General features: G+C 38.3%; 1 protein-coding gene and 1 pseudogene across 5 annotated transcripts in view; both read left to right on the plus strand.

Moving 5' to 3' along the window:
• Nucleotides 1-19451, plus strand: part of LOC308656637 (protein SET-like) — a 119174-nt pseudogene that overhangs the window by 65266 nt on the left and 34457 nt on the right. The gene's annotated exons all lie outside the window — the stretch shown is intronic.
• DENND2C (DENN domain containing 2C) overlaps nucleotides 1-19451 on the plus strand; it is an 85608-nt gene that overhangs the window by 46149 nt on the left and 20008 nt on the right. For 2 of the 4 annotated variants that reach the window (XM_081307906.1, XM_081307907.1), the window contains exons 6-8: nucleotides 3055-3151; nucleotides 16140-16184; nucleotides 18331-18518. In XM_081307906.1, the coding sequence (XP_081164032.1) occupies nucleotides 3055-3151; nucleotides 16140-16184; nucleotides 18331-18518 (330 nt within the window). Of the gene's footprint in view, nucleotides 1-3054; nucleotides 3152-16139; nucleotides 16189-18330; nucleotides 18519-19451 lie in introns of all 4 variants that reach the window. The other 2 variants (XM_081307908.1, XM_081307909.1) reach the window with 1 other exon arrangement.

Genomic DNA, 19451 nt, shown 5'->3' on the forward strand with positions numbered 1-19451 from the left:
GGTGATGAATTCTTGACTATCATGCCAAAACGGACTATTTGTATTCTACCTGTGGCCTGCCTTGGATTAAATCCTTTCAGGATGTCACACAGGCAGTTCGTTTGGGGAATATCTTCAGGAACAACATTCCATAAGAAAAGCAGTTTTCATTTATTTCTCCTCTGATGACTCCCGCTGTCCCTGGAAAGGAAACTGCTTTTACAGTTTGAAAATCTCTGATCTAGTCCATATGCTTTTCCCCACCCTTCCTTTCTTTCCCTGCTGTGGGAGCCTTTGTGGGACTGTTTATTAGATATTGTTTGTGTTAAGTGTGTATAAATTCTGTCATTTCTTGGAATATTCTTTAGTATTTCCTCCAACCAGAAGGTAAATATAGGTGCCTGTCCCTAGCTTATAACCAAAATTTAATTTTGTTACTTTACTTCATATTTCTAGAACACTAGCTTCCTTTCCTTTGTAATATTTGAGTATGCTTTAGATTACACTTTTCACATGCACACTAATAAATATGTAATTTTTGGTCTCTATGTCCCCAAAATATGTTTACTCCCATATATCTTTACTGAAGCCTGTAATGATATCTTTTTATTTTGGCTTCTCTTATTTTTTTATAATGGTATTATTTAAAAACAGGCAATTTTTTACTTGAATGGCAACAATAAAAATCTTAAGAGAAGCAACTCACCCAGAAATGTGGGAATAATCTGCACATTGGAAGCACATGTTTCTCATATGTTTTTTTCTTGCACTGGTCTGATTCATTGTTTTTTAATTGCCAGAACTGCTGGAGAAACAAAGACAAAAGAGAAAATAGAGCATTTTTCTCTAGCAACTTTGTGACTATTATATAATGTCCTTAACAATTACAGTTCTGGGCATTAAATATGTTCAATCAGGATTAATATTTAGACATTTAGAATCTAACCAGTTTGGAAACTAATCAGTTCCTCAGTTTAAGTGTCTGTTGATCATCTTTTATTCTTTTTTTTTTTAATCCAAATCTCTCTCTCTCTCTCTCTCTCTGTCTTACACACACACACACACGCACACACACACTCTCACACCCTTTTCCAGCAGCAAAGGAGTTATTATTAGGCTGGTGATGTAGCTTAGTGATAGACCACATACCTAGCTTGCACAAGGCCCTTGGTTCAATCTCTAGCGCCACACACAAAGACACACAAAAGAATTCTTGGGGGCTGGGGTTGTGGCTCAGTGGTAGAGCACTTGCCTAGCATGTGTGAGGCACTGGGTTCGATTCTCAGCACCACATATGAACAAACAAACAAATAAAGGTCCATCAAAAACTAATAAAAGTATTTTAAAAAAAAAAGAATTCTTGGGCTGGAGATGTGGCTCAAGCGGTAGCGCGCTCGCCTGGTATGCGTGCGGCCCAGGTTCGATCCTCAGCACCACATACCAACAAAGATGTTGTGTCCGCCGAGAACTAAAAAAAAAATAAAATATTAAAAATTCTCTCTCTCTCTCCTCTCTCACTCTCTCTTTAAAAAAAAAAGGGGGGGTCAGCACGTGCCCCCCCCTAGGAAAAAAAAAAAAGAATTCTTGGGCTGGGGCTGCAGCTCAGTGGCAGAACACTGGCCTAACACATGTGAGGCACTCGGTTACCACCACATAAAAAAATAAATAAAATAATGGCAACTATCAAGAATACAAACAACAATAGGTGTTAGCAAGAATGTGGGGGAAAAGGCACATTCATACATTGCTGGTGGGACTGCAAATTGGTGCAACCAATCTGGAAAGCAGTATAGAGATTCCTTAGAAAACTTGGAATGGAACCATCATTTGACCCAGGTATCCCACTCCTTAGTCTATACCCAAAGGACTTAAATCAACATACTACAGTGACGTAGCCACATCAATGTTTATAGCAGCTCAATTCACAATAGCTAAACTGTGGAAGCAACCTCTATGCCCTTCAATAAATGAGTGGATAAAGAAATTGTGGTATATATACACAATGGAATATTACTCAGCATTAAAAGAAAATAAAATTATGGCATTTGCAGATAAATGGATGGAGTTGGAGAATATCATGCTAAGCAAAGTAAGCCAATCCCAAAAAAACCAGAAGGCGAATGTTCTCTCTGAAAAGTAGTAGGGGGCATGGTAAAAATCGAGGAACTTTGACTGGGCAAAGGGGAGGGAGGAGAGTGGAGGGTGCAGGGGGGCAGGAAAGATGTTGGAATGAGATGGACATCATCACCCTAGGTACATGTATGACTGTACATACTGTGTGACACTATATAGTATATAACCAGAGAAATGAAAAGTTGTACTGCACTTGTGTACAATGAATCAAAGTGCATTCTGCTGTCATATATACCTAATTGAAGTAAATAAATTAATATAAATAAATAAATAAATAATAAGTAAAGGCATGCTGTCCATCTACAATTTGAAAAAAGCTTACTAATGCATATAAAATAGTTATATAAAAGTTTAAAAACATGTGAATTGGACTTGCTTGAGATGTATATTAATGAATGATGGGGGGAAGTTTTTACTCAAACACATATTTGAGAGTCTCCCAATTTTTATCACATAATTCCAAAATAAATTGTGATATTAGTACTCCCAGTAGCAAAGAGTACCTTTGACAGAAGCTCTCTAGGTTTGATTTCAAGTAATATTCCTTAAGAGGACTGAGCTGGGCTCATCTGGAAAGGAGATAACCTTTCCCCTACCTTGATATATGGACTTGATATTAGAACAGTGTATCATCTAATTGAAGATCATTTTTTAGATTCAAAATTGGAAAATATGAAGCGGGTTTTTATTTATAAAATGGATCTTTCTCTAAATGAGAATCACTAATTATTAATATGTATACCTCACAAGTGTTAGTTTTTTTAATACTTTTTAGTTATAGATGAACCCAATACCTTTATTGATTGATTGATTGATTTTATTTGGTGCTGAGGATTGAACCCAGTGCCTCTCACAAACCAGACAAGCACTCTACCACTGAGCCTTAAGCCCCCAAGATGTTAGTTTTAACTTGTGTTTTTCTAATCTTTTTTTTTTCCTTAGCTTGTATTGAAAATAGATGACATTTTTGAATCTAAGAGAGGGAAGAAGAAGGTAAAGTTACATCCTTACAATGCAAAGGATGTACCTCCCTCAAAAGGTAAGAATTATTTATATTTGTTTCAGCTGTCCATAGCTGTCAATGTAAGAAGGAAGAATCATTGTATGACTTAATATTTTTTTTTATTTTTTTTAAAGAGAGAGTGATAGAGGAGAGAGAGAGAGAGAGAGAGAGAGAGAGAGAGAGAGAGAGAGAGAGAGAGAATTTTTTAATATTTATTTTTTAGTTCCCGGCGGACACAACATCTTTGTTGGTATGTGATGCTGAGGATCGAACCCGGGCCGCACGCATGCCAGGCGAGCGCGCTACCGCTTGAGCCACATCCCCAGCCCTATGACTTAATATTTGATGTGTATCATGATTTTTTATTTACTTTCCTTTAAATCCAATTTAATTATAAACTTCTTTAGAATGAGGATTTTTTTTTAAAAAATCCCTTTTATTTAATTCTGCACCAAGTAATAAGTATTGGGTGAATAAGTAAATGAAAAAAATCATAAAAGAATGTGATTAACTTTCATAGGCAATTTGAAATAATTATTTTGTAGACCTTTGATTTATAGTTATTTATCAATATAGAACAAGTAGAGAAATGAAAACATTATGTACATATAGATTGAAGGTATGTGGTACTCAATTTGTAGTCTTTGCGTAAATTCAGTGGTTTTATCCAACAGATGCCTAAGTAACACTTACATTGCTTTCATTAAAAAACTTTGAACATCTATGATGAGTTATTAGAATTTTCATAAAAACTCATATGAGGGCTAGGTAGTGATAGAGCACTTGCCCTGCATGTACGGGTCTTGGGTTTTATCCCTAGCACCACAATAAAGAAAAATTCATGTGAGTTTCTTAACTTGGTTGCCTGGCAAGAAATATGTAGAATTTAGTAATTTTGTTTATAATATTCATAAGTGAGAAATAGCAGCCAAGTCACACCAGAGGAGAATGTTGATTATTTTTGTAGGCATTTAAAAATAGAAATTTTAAAATTGTTCTTAAAAAACTATTCTACATTCCAACAACTAATTCTCTGGAGATAAAATCCTCTGTGTTACAACTGAAGACTCTATTCTTATTCTGTAATGATTGGGTTCAATCCCAGCACATTAAGAAAAAATATCCCAGCACATAAAACAACAGCAACAACAACAAAATCAGCTGGTTACTGTTTTTAGTGTGAGTTTTCATATTTTCAGAAGCATTTATTAAAACATGTTTGAGTCCTCTCTGGAGAAGAAATACTTTTGGTTGCTTTTTAATAATAGTTACCATTTATGGGATGAGGTAATAGTTTATTTACAGACTTTACTCTCTTTTGTAACATTAGGACTAGGAGTTGGGGATGATCCATCCAAATGTACAGAGAAGCAGAGCCAGAGGAGGAAGCATAGATTTAAGTCAAGAACTATGGCTCTACAAACTCTGATCCTCTTCTCTTACCAAACTTAGTTACTCTCAATTTTTGTTATAAACCTTGATTTTTAGCAGTTCAATAACTACCTCTTCTCCATGTATTTCATTATTCTCAATAAGAATATTATCAACAGTTTTTTATTTAATTCAGAACTAGATACACAAAATGGAAACTCTTGCCAGATATTATTTTGAATCCCTTCCCATGTGTTATTAGTTTTCTAACCCTGTGTCATACATATTTTTATTTACTAGATAAAGAAAGAAATTATAAATTACAAATTATGCAAAATATCAAGATCCTAGGGGCCAACCCAAGTGTTTGTAAAACATTATCATTTTCCTTTATTTTATATGTGTTTTTTTTTTAAATCTGCGTGTGTGAGTCTTTCTTTTCTTTTTTTTTTAAATTATTTTATTGTTGGTTGTTCAAAACATTACATAGTTCTTAATATACCATATTTCACAGATTGATTCAAGTGGGTTATGAACTCCCATTTTTACCCCGTATACAGATTGCTGTGTCACATCAGTTACATTTCCATTGATTTACAAATTGCCTTTCTGGTGACTGATGTATTCTGCTGTCTATCCCATTCTCCACTGTCCCCCCTCCCCTCCCCTCCCCTCCCCTCCCCTCTACTATAAATCGTTTCTTCCACTTATATAATTTTTCTCCTACTCCTCCTTTCCTCTTATATGTAGTTGTGTATAACCCTGAGGCTCACCTTCCAATTCCATGCAATTTCCCTTACCTCTCACTTTCCCTCCCGCCTATCATCCCTGTTTAATGTTAATCTTCTTCTCCAGCTCTTCGTCTCTACCCTGTCCTTGGTTACTCCCCTTATATCAAAGAAGACATTTGACATTTGTTTTTTAAGGATTGGCTAGCTTCACTTAGCATAATCTGCTCTAATGCCATCCATTTCCCTCCAAATTCTATGATTTTGTCATTTCTTATTGCAGAGTAATACTCCATTGTGTATAAATGCCACATTTTTTTAATCCATTCATCTATTGAAGGGCTTCTAGGTTGGTTCCACAATCTTGCTATCGTGAATTGTGCTGCTATGAACATCGATATAGCAGTGTCCCTGTAGCATGCTCTTGTTAGGTCTTTAGGGAATAGACCGAGAAGGGGAATAGCTGGGTCAAATGGTGGTTCCATTCCCAGCTTTCCAAGAAATCTCCATACTGCTTTCCAAATTGGCTGCACCATTTTGCAGTCCCACCAACAATGAACAAGTGTACCCATTTCCCCACATCCTCGCCAGCACTTGTTGTTGGACTTCTTGATGGCTGCCAATCTTACTGGAGTGAGATGGTATCTTAGGGTGGTTTTGATTTGCATTTCTCTGACTGCTAGCGATGTTGAGCATTTTTTCATGTACTTGTTGATTGATTGTATGTCCTCCTCTGAGAAGTGTCTGTTCAGGTCCTTGGCCCATTTGTTGATTGGGTTATTTGTTATCTTATTATCTAATTTTTTGAGTTCTTTGTATACTCTGGATATTAGGGCTCTATCTGAAGTGTGTGGGGTAAAGATTTGTTCCCAGGATGTAGGCTCCCTGTTTATCTCTCTTATTGTTTCTTTTGTTGAGAGAAAACTTTTTAGTTTGAGTAAGTCCCATTTGTTGATTCTGGTTGTTAACTCTTGCGCTAAGGGTGTCCTATTGAGGAATTTGGAGCCTGACCCCACAGTATGTAGATCATAGCCGACTTTTTCTTCTATCAGACGCCGTGTCTCTGATTTAATATCGAGCTCCTTGATCCATTTTGAGTTAACTTTTGTGCATGGCGAGAGAAAGGGATTCAGTTTCATTTTGATACAAATGGATTTCCAGTTTTCCCAGCACCATTTGTTGAAGATGCTATCCTTCCTCCATTGCATGCTTTTAGCCCCTTTATCAAATATAAGATAGTTGTAGTTTTGCGGATTAGTCTCTGTGTCCTCTATTCTGTACCATTGGTCCACCCACCTGTTTTGGTACCAGTACCATGCTGTTTTTGTTACTATTGCTCGGTAGTATAGTTTGAAGTCTGGTATCGCTATACCGCCTGATTCACACTTCCTGCTTAGCATTGTTTTTGCTATTCTGGGTCTTTTATTATTCCATATGAATTTCCTGATTGTTTTATCTATTTCTACAAGAAATGCTGTTGGGATTTTGATTGGGATAGCATTGAACTTATAGAGAACTTTTGGTAATATCGCCATTTTGATGATGTTAGTTCTGCGTATCCATGAACAGGGTATATTTTTCCATCTTCTGAGGTCTTCTTCTATGTCTCTTTTTAGGGTTCTGTAGTTTTCATTGTATAGGTCTTTCACCTCTTTTGTTAGGTTGATTCCCAGGTATTTTATTTTTTGGGGGGATATTGTGAATGGAGTAGTTGTCCTCATTTCCGTTTCAGAGGATTTGTCGCTGATATACAGGAATGCATTTGATTTATGCGTGTTGATTTTATATCCCGCCACTTTGCTGAATTCATTTATTAACTCTAATAGTTTCTTTGTAGACCCTTTTGGGTCTGTTAGGTATAGAATCATATCATCTGCAAATAGTGATAATTTAAGTTCTTCTTTTCCTATTTTTATGCCTTTAATTTCTTTTGTCTGTCTAATTGCTCTGGCCAGTGTTTCGAGGACTATGTTGAACAGAAGTGGTGAGAGAGGGCATCCCTGTCTTGTACCAGATCTTAGAGGGAATGCCTTCAATTTTTCTCCATTCAGAATGATGCTGGCCTGTGGCTTATCATAGATTGCTTTAACAATGTTGAGGTATGATCCTGTTATCCCTAATTTTTCTAGAGTTTTGAACATAAAGGGATGCTGTACTTTGTCGAATGCCTTTTCTGCATCTATCGAGATGATCATATGGTTCTTATTTTTAAGTCTATTGATGTGGTGAATAACATTTATTGATTTCCGTATATTGAACCAGACTTGCATCCCAGGGATGAATCCTACTTGATCATGGTGTATAATTTTTTTGATACGATTTTGAATCCGATTCGCCAGGATTTTATTGAGGATTTTTGCATCTAGGTTCATTAGAGATATTGGTCTGTAGTTTTCTTTCTTTGAAGTGTCTCTGTCTGGTTTAGGTATCAGGGTGATGCTGGCCTCGTAGAATGTCTTTGGAAGTTCTCCCTCTTTTTCTATTTCCTGAAATAGCTTGAAAAGTATTGGTGTTAGTTCCTCTTTAAAGGTTTTGTAAAACTCTGCTGTATACCCGTCCGGTCCTGGGCTTTTCTTAGTTGGTAGTCTTTTGATGGTTTCTTCTATTTCCTCTATTGTTATTGGTCTGTTTAGGCTGTCTATATCTTCCTGACTCAATCTGGGCAGATCATATGACTTAAGAAATTTATCGATGCCTTCACTATCTTCTATTTTATTGGAGTATAAGGATTCAAAGTAATTTCTGATTATCTTCTGTATTTCTGAAGTGTCTGTTGTGATATTGCCTTTTTCATCCCGTATGCTAGTAATTTGGGTTCTCTCTCTTCTTCTCTTCGTTAGCATGGCTAAGGGTCTGTCAATTTTATTTATTTTTTCAAAGAACCAACTTTTGGTTTTGTCAATTTTTTCAATTGTTTCTTTTGTTTCGATTTCATTAATTTCAGCTCTGATTTTAATTATTTCTTGCCTTCTACTTCTTTTGCTGTTATTTTGCTCTTCTTTTTCTAGGATTTTGAGATGATATATGAGATTGTTTATTTGTTGGTTTTTTCTTTTTTTAAGGAATGTGCTCCAAGCAATGAATTTTCCTCTTAAAACTGCTTTCAATGTGTCCCATAGATTCCGATATGTTGTGTCAGTGTTTTCATTTATCTCTAAGAATTTTTTAATTTCCTCCTTGATGTCTTCTATGACCCATTGATCATTCAGTAACCTATTGTTCATTCTCCACGTGATGCATGATTTTTCCTTCCTTCTTTTATCGTTGATTTTCAGTTTCATTCCATTATGATCAGATAAGATGCATGGTATTATTTCTACTCCTTTATATTGTCTAAGAGTTGTCCTGTGACATAATATATGATCTATTTTTGTGAAGGATCCATGTGCTGCTGAGAAAAAAGTGTAACTACTTGATGTTGGGTGGTATATTCTATATATGTCAATTAAGTCTAGGTTGTTAATTGTGTTGTTGAGTTCTATAGTTTCCTTATTTAACTTTTGTTTGGAAGATCTGTCCAGTGGTGAGAGAGGTGTGTTGAAGTCTCCCATGATTATTGTATGGTGGTCTATTAGACTCTTGTACTTGAGAAGAGTTTGCTTGATGAACGTAGCTGCACCATTGTTTGGGGCATATATATTTATGATTGTTATGTCTTGTTGGTGTATGGTTCCCTTGAGCAGTATGCAGTGTCCCTCTTTATCCTTTTTGATTAACTTTGGCTTGAAATCTATTTTGTTTGATATGAGTATGGACACTCCTGCTTGTTTCCGCAGTCCATATGAGTGGAATGATTTTTCCCAGCCTTTCACCTTCAGTCTATGTATATCTTTTCCTATCAAATGCGTCTCCTGTAGGCAACATATTGTTGGATCTTGTTTTGTGATCCATTCGACTAGCCTGTGTCTCTTAATTGGTGAGTTTAAGCCATTAACATTTAGGGTTATTATTGAGATTTGGTTTGTTCCTCCAGTCATATTTGTTTATTTATGTTACTAAACCTGATTAGTTTTCCTCTTTGATTACTTTCCCCCCTTTACTGTCCTACCTCCCACTGATGGTTTTCAATGTTATTTTCAGTTTCCTCTTCCTGTAATGTTTTGCCAAGGATTTTTTGAAGAGATGGTTTTCTAGCTGCAAATTCTTTTAACTTTTGTTTATCGTGAAAGGTTTTAATTTCATCTTCCATCCTGAAGCTTAATTTCACCAGATACACGATTCTTGGTTGGAGCCCATTTTCTTTCAGTGTTTGAAAAATGTTATTCCAGGATCTTCTAGCTTTCAGAGTCTGTGTTGAGAGATCAGCTGTTATCCTGATTGGTTTGCCCCTAAATGTAATCTGCTTTCTTTCTCTTGTAGCTTTTAAAATTCTCTCCTTATTCTGTATGTTGGGCATCTTCATTATAATGTGTCTAGGTGTGGATCTCTTATGATTTTGCACTTTTGGCGTCCTGTAGGCTTCTAGGATATGGGATTCTGTTTCATTCTTCAAGTCTGGGAAGTTTTCTCGTATTATTTCATTGAATAGATTGTTCATTCCTCTGGTTTGGAGCTCTGTGCCCTCCTGTATCCCAATGACTCTTAAGTTTGGTCTTTTAATGTTATCCCATATCTCTTGAATGTTCTGCTCATGGTTTCTTAGCAGTCTTGCTGAACTGTCTATGTTCTTCTCAAGTTGAAATACTTTGTCTTCATTGTCTGATGTTCTATCTTCTAAGTGATCTATTCTGCTGGTAGTATTGTCAATTGAGGTTTTAAGTTGGTTTATTGCTTCCTGCATTTCTAGGATTTCTATTTGTTTGTTTTTTATTACTTCTAACTCCCTGTGAAATTGATCTTTTACTTCCTGGATTTGTTTCTGTAGTTCCTTGTCAATGTGATCTTTCATTGTCTGATTTTGCTGTCTCATGTCTTCCTTGAGAGTCCAGATCATCTGAAGCATGTATATCCTGAACTCTTTATCTGACATTCCATCTGTTGCAGCTATTACCTCTTCTAGAGTTGAGTTGACCTGCATTGCTTATGGTCCTTTCTTTCCTTGTCTTTTCATGTTGCTTGCGTTTCTTTCTGCTTGGTGAAACTGTTGTGTTTTTGAAATTTTTCCCCCTGTTTATTTATGTTGCTCTTGTATATTTGGGATATCTCTCTTGTAGGGCGGGTAGTGGCTATGATCCTCCTCTAATCAGGGTGATCTATCCACTACGCTGGTTGGTCATAGGTCTGCCCGCCCTGCGGGCACGGGTGGCTGCTCTACTCTGCCCCCACTCCAATTGCGGTGACGTTCCTACCACGTCCTCGGATCGTTGGTCCTGATCCGGATGTGGGCAGCAGCTCTTCTCCACCCCTGCTCCAATTGATGTGACGTGTCTACCAGGCTGGTCGGCCTCCAAGCCTGTTCCGCCGGTGGGTCTCAGATCTGCCCACCCTGCGGGCCTGGGCGGCAGTTCTGCTCAACCCCCACTCCCAGTGGGGGTACCTAACTGCCTCTCCAACGGGTCTCTGGGCTCCTTCCGGACGCTGGCGGCGGCTCTGTTCAACCCCCACTCCAACCAGTGTGACGTGACTGCCTCGATGCTACTCGTCCACCACACTGGCAGGCTGCCGAGCCTGTCCTGCCAGTGGGACGCAGGACTGCCTACCTTGCAGGGTCAGACGGCAGCTCTTCACGGCCTCCACTCCAAGTGGGTTGACTTGGCTACCCTGCCGTCGGGTCGCTGGTCCTGTTCCAGGCGTGGGCGGCTACTCTCCTCGGCCCCAGCTGCAGTTGGGGTGTCGCGATACCACACTGGCGGGACCCTTAGCCTGCTCTGGGCACAGGAGGCAGCTCCACTCTGCCCCCCAGGCCCCCGCAGCACCCAGCAGGACCCGGACCAGGAAGCAGTCCCTGTAGGATCCCCAACCCTGAGCCAGAGCCGCTTCGGGAGCCAGGAGCCGGTCTCTCCGATCCCCGCGACGTTCTGCTAGGAGCAGGCTCCTCAGGGCAACCGCCGCGGGTTCCCCAATCCCAGGCCAAAGCCGCCCCGGGAGCCCAAGCCTGGCCGCACCAGACTCTCCCTGCTCGGTGCACGCTCCGCTGGGAGCAGAGTCTAAGACGCACTTCCCGCGGGCTCCCCAGCTCCGGGACAAAACTGTTCCAGGAGACAGAGTCCCGCTGCCCCTCGTCGCAAGTTTCACTTGTGGCTGGCCTCAGCTCGCGGTCCCCGCAGGCTCCGCGACCCTGGGCTCAAGCAGCCACGAGAGCCAGAACCCAGCCTCTCCGATCCCTGCCACACTCTGCTCGGAGCAGGCTCCACAGAGGTACCCCAGCCTCAGACCCAGGCAGCCCCGGGAGCCCGAGCCTGGCGGCTCCAACCTCTCCCAGCTCAGTGTACGCTCAGACAGGGGCAGGATTATATGTGTGTTTTATCCCTTGTGGATGAGAAGTTTAGTAAATTTACTCTAAGACAAGTTTTGTTTTGAGATCTGGATCTTGTTTTGTTGCCCAGGTTGACCTCAAACTTCTGGGCTCAAGCCATCTTCCTATCTCAGCCTCCCAAGTAACTGGGACTACAAATGTGTGCCACCACACCTAGCTTAAGAAAAATTTGAAGAGGGCTGGGGATGTGGCTCAAGCGGTAGCGCGCTCGCCTGGCATGCGTGCGGCCCAGGTTCGATCCTCAGCACCATATACAAAGATGTCGTGTCCACCAATGACTAAAAAAATAAATAAATATTTAAAAAAAAAAGAAAAATTTGAAGAGTCAAATCCTTAAAAAAAAAAAACAAACCCAAAAAACTATCTCATTGTTGAAAAGAAGAAAAAAATTATTCAACCGCCTGAATTTCCAAATTCTAGCACCAAAAAATAAAAAGGAGCAGTCCCTACATTATAATTCTTCCCTAAAAGGTTGTTTTGCCTTTGTGTAGCTTAACAAAAAAGGGCATTTACCCAGAATCTGTGACTAACTCCAGTTTCTTCAGGGGATTGGAGGAGTTTTTCTCATGCCTGAGGATCTCCTGGCTCCAAGGTCACAGTTCTCAAATTTTCATTTTCCTCCTTAATCTTTTGTCTGCATATGAACAATGTCTATAGAACTGGCTAATTATATATGCCAACTCTGTCAGTACAAGCTAGGGTTTACTCAATACATTCCAACCTAAACATTTCTTAACATTCAATTTTCTAGTGTTACAAAATGACTTATTGTCCTTCTTCAATTCTGTCATTGTACTTTTGTGTGTTGAAGTCACAGATAAAAAGTGACAGCCTGGTACTTTTTGATCCCTATAAATTTCCCTTTCGGTTCATAATCCCCTTAACCTTCACTCACTGTTTTGAAATGATGTCAGCAAAGCCCATAGACATCAGTATATTAGACCCACTTAAATGATCTTTTGTAAGATCTTTTTCCAGCTATGTTGCCTTTTCTTCCTTTCCTCTTTTCTTTCTTTTGAGAAGCTTTATAAGTTCCTAAGAGGTACCTGGTGCTAAGGATACAAATATCTTTTCTACACAAATAGTCTTATAGTGTTCTGACTTTATATGCCTTTCTTTAAAAAAAAAAAATTAGTGTATTCCAGAGATCTTTCAGCATCTACACAGAGATCATCATAGTTGTACTGTATTTTCCTATATAGGTATAAAATAATTTTATTGGGGCTGGGGATATAACTCAGTGAGACCCTCAGTTTGATATCCAGTACCATGAAAACAAGAAAAAATATTTATTTAACCTGTATATATTTTGGTTGTTTCTAGCATTTTAATTAATATAAATACGTAATATGAATGTGTTTTCAAACACTATTTGCAACGTGCATCCTTTTGCTTATATTTTTTTTTTAAAGAGAGAGTGAGAGAGGAGAGAGAGAGAGAGAGAATTTTTTAATATTTATTTTTTAGTTCTCGGCGGACACAACATCTTTGTTGGTATGTGGTGCTGAGGATCGAACCCGGGCCGCACGCATGCCAGACGAGTGCGCTACCGCTTGAGCCACATCCCCAGCCCTTGCTTATATTTTTGTATATTTGTAAGAATATATCTTAAAATAAGTTCCTGGACTGGGAATATGTAGCAGTGGTTAAGTGCCCCTGGTTCAATCCCTGGTAAGTAGTGGACTTACTTGTTCAAAGAAAATATGGATCTAAAATTTTTATAGCTGCTGCCAGATTGTCACACAAACAGATTGTAACAGCTTCTGTTTTTGTGAATAGCATTTGAATATGCCTCTTTTCCTATAATCTTCACCAATACTGATTAAGTTGTTTAAGATTTCATTTTTTTTGTTAATAAGATGTTTGAAGTTTTGTGTTTTATTTATCATTTTAATTTACTTTCTTCATTTCAAATTTGAGCAGTTTTCTTGTTTATCCATTGTTTATAAATCTTCTACAAATTATCCATTCCTATCCTGTATTCTTTTTCTTCTCAATTTGTAAAAACTTGGCTTTATATCTGCAATGTTGATAAATATTTTTCCAGTTTATTGTTCTTTTTTTAGTATACTAATGGGTTTTTGATTAAATAGAAATGTTACAATTGTATATACTCAAACTTGCATATATTTTCATCTTTGATTCCTAAGCATTGTTTTTCCTGATACATTTAAAGGTTTTCCCTTTCTTTGTATTTTTCTTATTTTGCTTTAGCTTTTTACACCTAATCTAGAATTTTGTTTATTCCCCCTGCCCCACCTCTTTGCAAGTTTTGGGATCAAACCCAGGACCTCACATACACTAAGCAAGTGCTTTATCACTGAGCTACATGCCCATCCCTTTTAAACTTTTTTTCCCTCCTCCCTTTGGTAAGTTGTCTGTGTGCCCTGAATTATGGTACAAAACACTGCCTTGTTGGCTGAGGATGTAGCTCAGTGGTAGAACACGTGCTTAGCATGTGTGAAGTCTTACATTCAATCTCAGCAGCAAGAGAGGAAAAAAAAATAACAGAAAACAAAACAAAATCTGGGCTCAGTGGCCTTCACCTATAATCCCAGTGTCTCAGGAAGCTGAGGCAGGAGGATCTCAAATTCCAAGCCAGCCTCAGCAATTTAACAAGGCCCTAAGCAATTTAGGGAGACCCTGTCTCAAAAATTAACAAAAAACAAAACAAACAAACAAAAAAAACTCAACCAACACTTCTTGTGAAAGCAACATAGCTCCTTATCCTCAAGATACATAAAATATGATTGGGAAAAATAAGAACAGTTCAAAGCATCTCAAGGACCGTAAGAATTCAGAGTAAAGGGAAAATCTGTATGGGCTAGAGGTTGTTGAGGCTTCATAAAAGAGATAGACTGTTACTTCTTAAACTTGGTAATCTCTTTCTCAAAACTCTTCCACATTTTTTGTTATTCTAAATTCATAATTGATTAGTATTGAGATTTTTGTTTAGACAGGTCAGTATTGTTCTCCCTTTGATACTTTATTTGGAATATACAAATAAAGAGTTGAATGTGAAATTAGAATCCACTCTGAACTAAACTTATTAAAACTAGTCAGAAAGGCCAGATGAGGTAGCAAAAACCTGTAATCCCAGCAACTCAGGAGGCTGAGGCAGGAGGATTACAAGTTTGAGGCCAGCCTCAGCAACTTAGCAAGGCCCTAAACAACTTAGTGGAACCCTGTCTCAAAATAAAAAATAAAAGAGCGGAGGATGGATCTCAGTGATAAAGCACATCTAGGTTTAATCCCCACCACCAAAAAAGTACCGCAACAAAACTAATCGGAAAGGTGGTCAATGCCCAGAATTAGAGATAGGAGGGGAACAGAGGAGTGAAACAAAGGGAAGATGTAATACAGCAGTTTCTTCTGAGCCTTTTAAGATATCCCCTTCATAGGACTGGGGATGTAGCTCAGTTGGTAGAGTGCTTGCCTTGCATGCACAAGGCCCTGGGTTCAAACCCCAGCACCACCAAAAAAAACAAAAAAGATATTCCCTTCACTTAACCACTGACCAACTGAGGTTGGAAAATATTAAGTGGAAAATTCTAGGAAAAAAAAATTCACAAGTTTTAAACTGAGCACCATTCCAAGCAGGTAGTGAAATATCAAGCTGTCTCTCTCCTTCCTGCCCACAAGGTGAATCATCTGTTTGTCCAGCCCTCTACTCTGGGTACACTACCCATCTGTTAGTCAATGAGTAGCCTCTGGGTTATGAGATCAACTGTCCTTTAATCACAGTGCTTATGTTAATTCATCCTTACGTAGTAGCCTAATGATACATCACAGTGCCTACCTCATTCTCCTTTCTTCATCTCATCACATAGACATTGTGTCATCTTACAATGTATTATAATATATTGCTATTATAGTATATTCACATTTTTATTATAGTATATTGTTAATTTCTTACTATGCCTAATTTATAGATTAAGTTTTCTCTTAGGATGTGTGTACAGGAAAAAATACATATATATAGGATTCAGTACTGTCCACAGTTTCAGACATCCACTGGGGTGTCTTGGAATATATCCCCTGCAAATAAAGGGGAACCACTATATTCTCCACTGCATATTCTCTCTCTGTCTCTTTCTCTCTCTCTCTCTCTCTCTCTCTCTCTCTCTCTCTCTCTCTCTCTCTCTCTCTCTCTTTGATACTGAGATTTGAACCCAGACACTTTGCCACAGAGGTACATCCCCAGTCCTTTGTTAAATTTTTAATTTTGAGACAGGGTCTCTAAGTTGCCGAGGCTGGCCTCAAACTTGTGATCCTCCCACCTCAGCCTTCCCAGTGGCTGAAATAATAGTCAGGCACCACTAAACCCAGCTTTACTGTTTCTCTTTTGACAACTGTCCTAACGTGACATAACTAAGTGGTTTAAAGAAAGGCTTAGCATCTTATTCCTAAAATTCAAGTCCCCAGGTTTGTGGAGGTTTTATATTGTTCTCATTCTCATGTACTTCCTACTATTGTACAATACAAATGGAATCGCTTCCTCTCTTTTCAGGTGAAACCAGTGGGAACGAAAGTGATGCTGAATATCTGCCAAAGAGTGAGTGAGTCAATGGGGTGCTCCCTTTCTTGTGATGATTCTGGTTGTGGGTGGAGTGGCACCACCTGCCTTTGTGATTAAGCATGATTTTCCCCACATGAAGTTTTATTTTGTAGGTGATTTCTTCATTTTTAGAACCTGTTGCAATTTGGAGAACTGAACAGTACACCATCAGTCATTTACAGCATTAGAAATCTCCCATAGTGGAGTGAAGTAGACCAACATGGCTCTTAGGATGGAATATTCTTAGGGGAGCAGCAGAGAGCTGCATGTCTAGACATATCTACAGTAGTTTCGTGGCAGCCAAAACAGTATGTGAGTCACCTGCTGAGACAAATACCTAGTGTCAAATATCTGCTTTTTTCATAGTAACTCAAGTATACTTATTAAGTGACTCTAATACCTCTGACATTGAGAAAGGACACATTTATCTATTTTCATAGGCACTTATATTCCAAATTATTATGCTGTTTACTTTATGTTAGAGTACAGAATGCACGATGCATTTCTGGCACTGTTTGTCCAAGCACTTCATGGTACTCTGTGTCTTCATTTAATGCACTGTCAAAGCAAGCTCTTTACTTCCTGTTTAACCACCTGAAACTTGGGCTTAGAAGAATAAGAGATGTAAATTATCAAAGCTGAGTACAGAGTACAGGGTAGTTCCAAGTCTGATACTCTAATCTTATGATTAATAGTCTTATGCTCCTTCTACTATCCTGAATTGCTTCAGGTATTTCATTCTGAAGCCTGACTAAAGATGAAACTTAAAGCATCATCAGATTCAACCTTGATGTGTAAGGATGACTAATTTAGTGCTATTGCTAATGAGAAACAGGACCTAAAATTGGCCTTAACTTGAATTCAAACCTTTGGGGTACATAAAGCTTTGCCTAGAACACTAAATGTATTGGATAATTAATTCTAAGGAGCCATTTCTAGTCATACTTTTTAAATGTCTTTAGTATTTTAATCTACAGTGTAACTTCTTTTTTATCTTTTTTAAATTTATTTTTATTTTGTTCTTTTTAGATGTACATGACAATAGAGTATTTTTTGACACATTATATATACATGGAGTATAACTTCCCATTCTTGCAGTTGTACATGATATGGAGTTACGCTGGTCATGTATTCATATGTGAACATAGAAAAGTTACTTTCTTTCCTGTTCCCATCCACCACCACCCTTCATTCCTCTTTGTCTAATCCAATGAATTTCTGTTATTCCCTCCACCCCCTTATTGTGTTAGCAATAAGGGAGAACATTGGGCCTTTGGTTTTTTGTGATTGTACAGTGTAACTTCTTTTAGGGAAGAATGCATCATATCTCAAAAAGACAAGTTAGAGGCTAAGTCCTTTGGTCAGTTGCTCAGAATGACACAGAAACAAATTTCTGGAGTGTGCAGATTCTTTCTCCTGCAAACACACCACCCAAATTATTAAAAATTCAGAGATAAATGAGAATAGAAAATAGATTCTATCCAGTTGGGGTGGTATATACTATTTATTTGCCATGTACTATTTAAATAGTATGCCTCCAAAATTTCATTCTTTTGAGGAATAGCTTTTTAATATGGATGTCTTCTTCCACTTCATTATTTTCCTCTTGAATTTAACACCATTTATTGATATAAAAATATATCCATTATTAGTAACATGTACCAAGGAGAGAAGGGAAAAGGACATTTCTTCAATGTGAAAATAACTTGTTTCAATTTTATCAAACTAATCCCTCATACTTGTGCTCTGTAAGACTTGGTTCTTTCATCAGGTATTCCCCTCCCCCTTGATTTCCGGGCATTCCCAGCAGTGGTGTCTATTGTTTTCCATGTATTCTGGTGTGCTGCCGTACGATAGCATAGTGTGTGTTGGACATACATAGCATATCAGTTGGGATATGCAATGTCATTCTTTCTGCTGGCAGGAAGTGGAGTGGGGTCCCTGGGCACTTGTAAGGGTCTGCACTTTTTCCCTGAGTGTGTCAATCCTAATAGGTGTAGGTGTGTGTGTGTTTGTGTGTGGCACATATTGTTTAGTCAGTGTGCATTCAGCAGTGAACCTGTGAAGATTGGTCCTGTGTGGGTCATGACCTTGGGACTAGAGGATCTCAGGGGAAAACCCTTGCTCTGTGATTTTATTACAGATCGCCACAAACGCTTAGCACAATTGCAGCAGTCTTCCAAGAGGAATCCTCACTACCAGACCTTGGAGCGGGATCTTATTGAATTGCAGGAACAGCAGCTGTTTGAACTGTTTGTGGTGGTGTCTCTACAGAAGAAGGCATCAGGAATAAGCTATATTCCCCAGGTCATACAGCAGTTCCCTAGCAAGGTAGGTACAAGGAGACCAAGAAGCATTCAGGAAGGTTCCTGCGTGCCATGTATATTTATTTCCTTTCTTTTTGTTTATTGTTATCTCGACCAGCTTTTATCATACTTGTAGGATCTGGTAAACGACTTTGATGACATCTTTCACCAGGCATAAACTATAAGCAAATGGAAATTGGGGGAGAATTAGTTCATTCTCCAAATTAGATTTTTTATTTTTAGCTTCACCATTTAGTAATCTTTAGCAGGTTACAAAGCTTCAATTTTCTGATCCCTAATAAGAGGCAGAATAGTGTGTTGCTTGATAGCTTGGACTCTGAGCCAACACTGTATTTGCCATCTATTAGCACAGTGCCTTTGAGCAGTTTCCTAACCTTTCCATGCCTTGGTTTCTTCATTTGTAAAGTAGGCATAATCATAATGGTATTTACCCCTTTGAGATATAATAAGTCTAAATGAGCTGATTTATATAAGGCACTTAGAACAGTGTCTGACATGCAGTGAACTCTATATAATGTTATCCATTATTAGTAAGAATTTAATGAGATAATATAAGTAAAGTGCTTAGTGCAGTTCCTGACACACAGAATGTACTTAATAGATGATAGCTGTTATTAAAACTATTATTTGGTTCACTCTACTTTAAAAAAAACAATTCATTCATTTAATTAAATATTGTGCCTGCTGTTTGCCAGGATTAGATGATGGGAGTGCAACTGAGAAAGTTTTTCTTAGTCTGTGCTCTCAGAGAGCCTTTTGAGCCTGTGAGAAAATTAACCCAAGCACATGTGTTTCCTTCCTTCCTTTTTTTTTTTTCTTTCTTTCTGGTTCTTTTAGTATTTTTATAAAAATAATATCAATAACTTTTGTGGCTGAGCACAGTGGTACATGCTTGTAATCCCAGTGACTTCAGAGGCTGAGGCGGGAGATCACAAGT

Source organism: Spermophilus citellus (genome assembly GCF_964194105.1).
Source record: "Spermophilus citellus genome assembly, chromosome: 9".
Classification (NCBI taxonomy): Eukaryota; Metazoa; Chordata; class Mammalia; order Rodentia; family Sciuridae; genus Spermophilus; species Spermophilus citellus.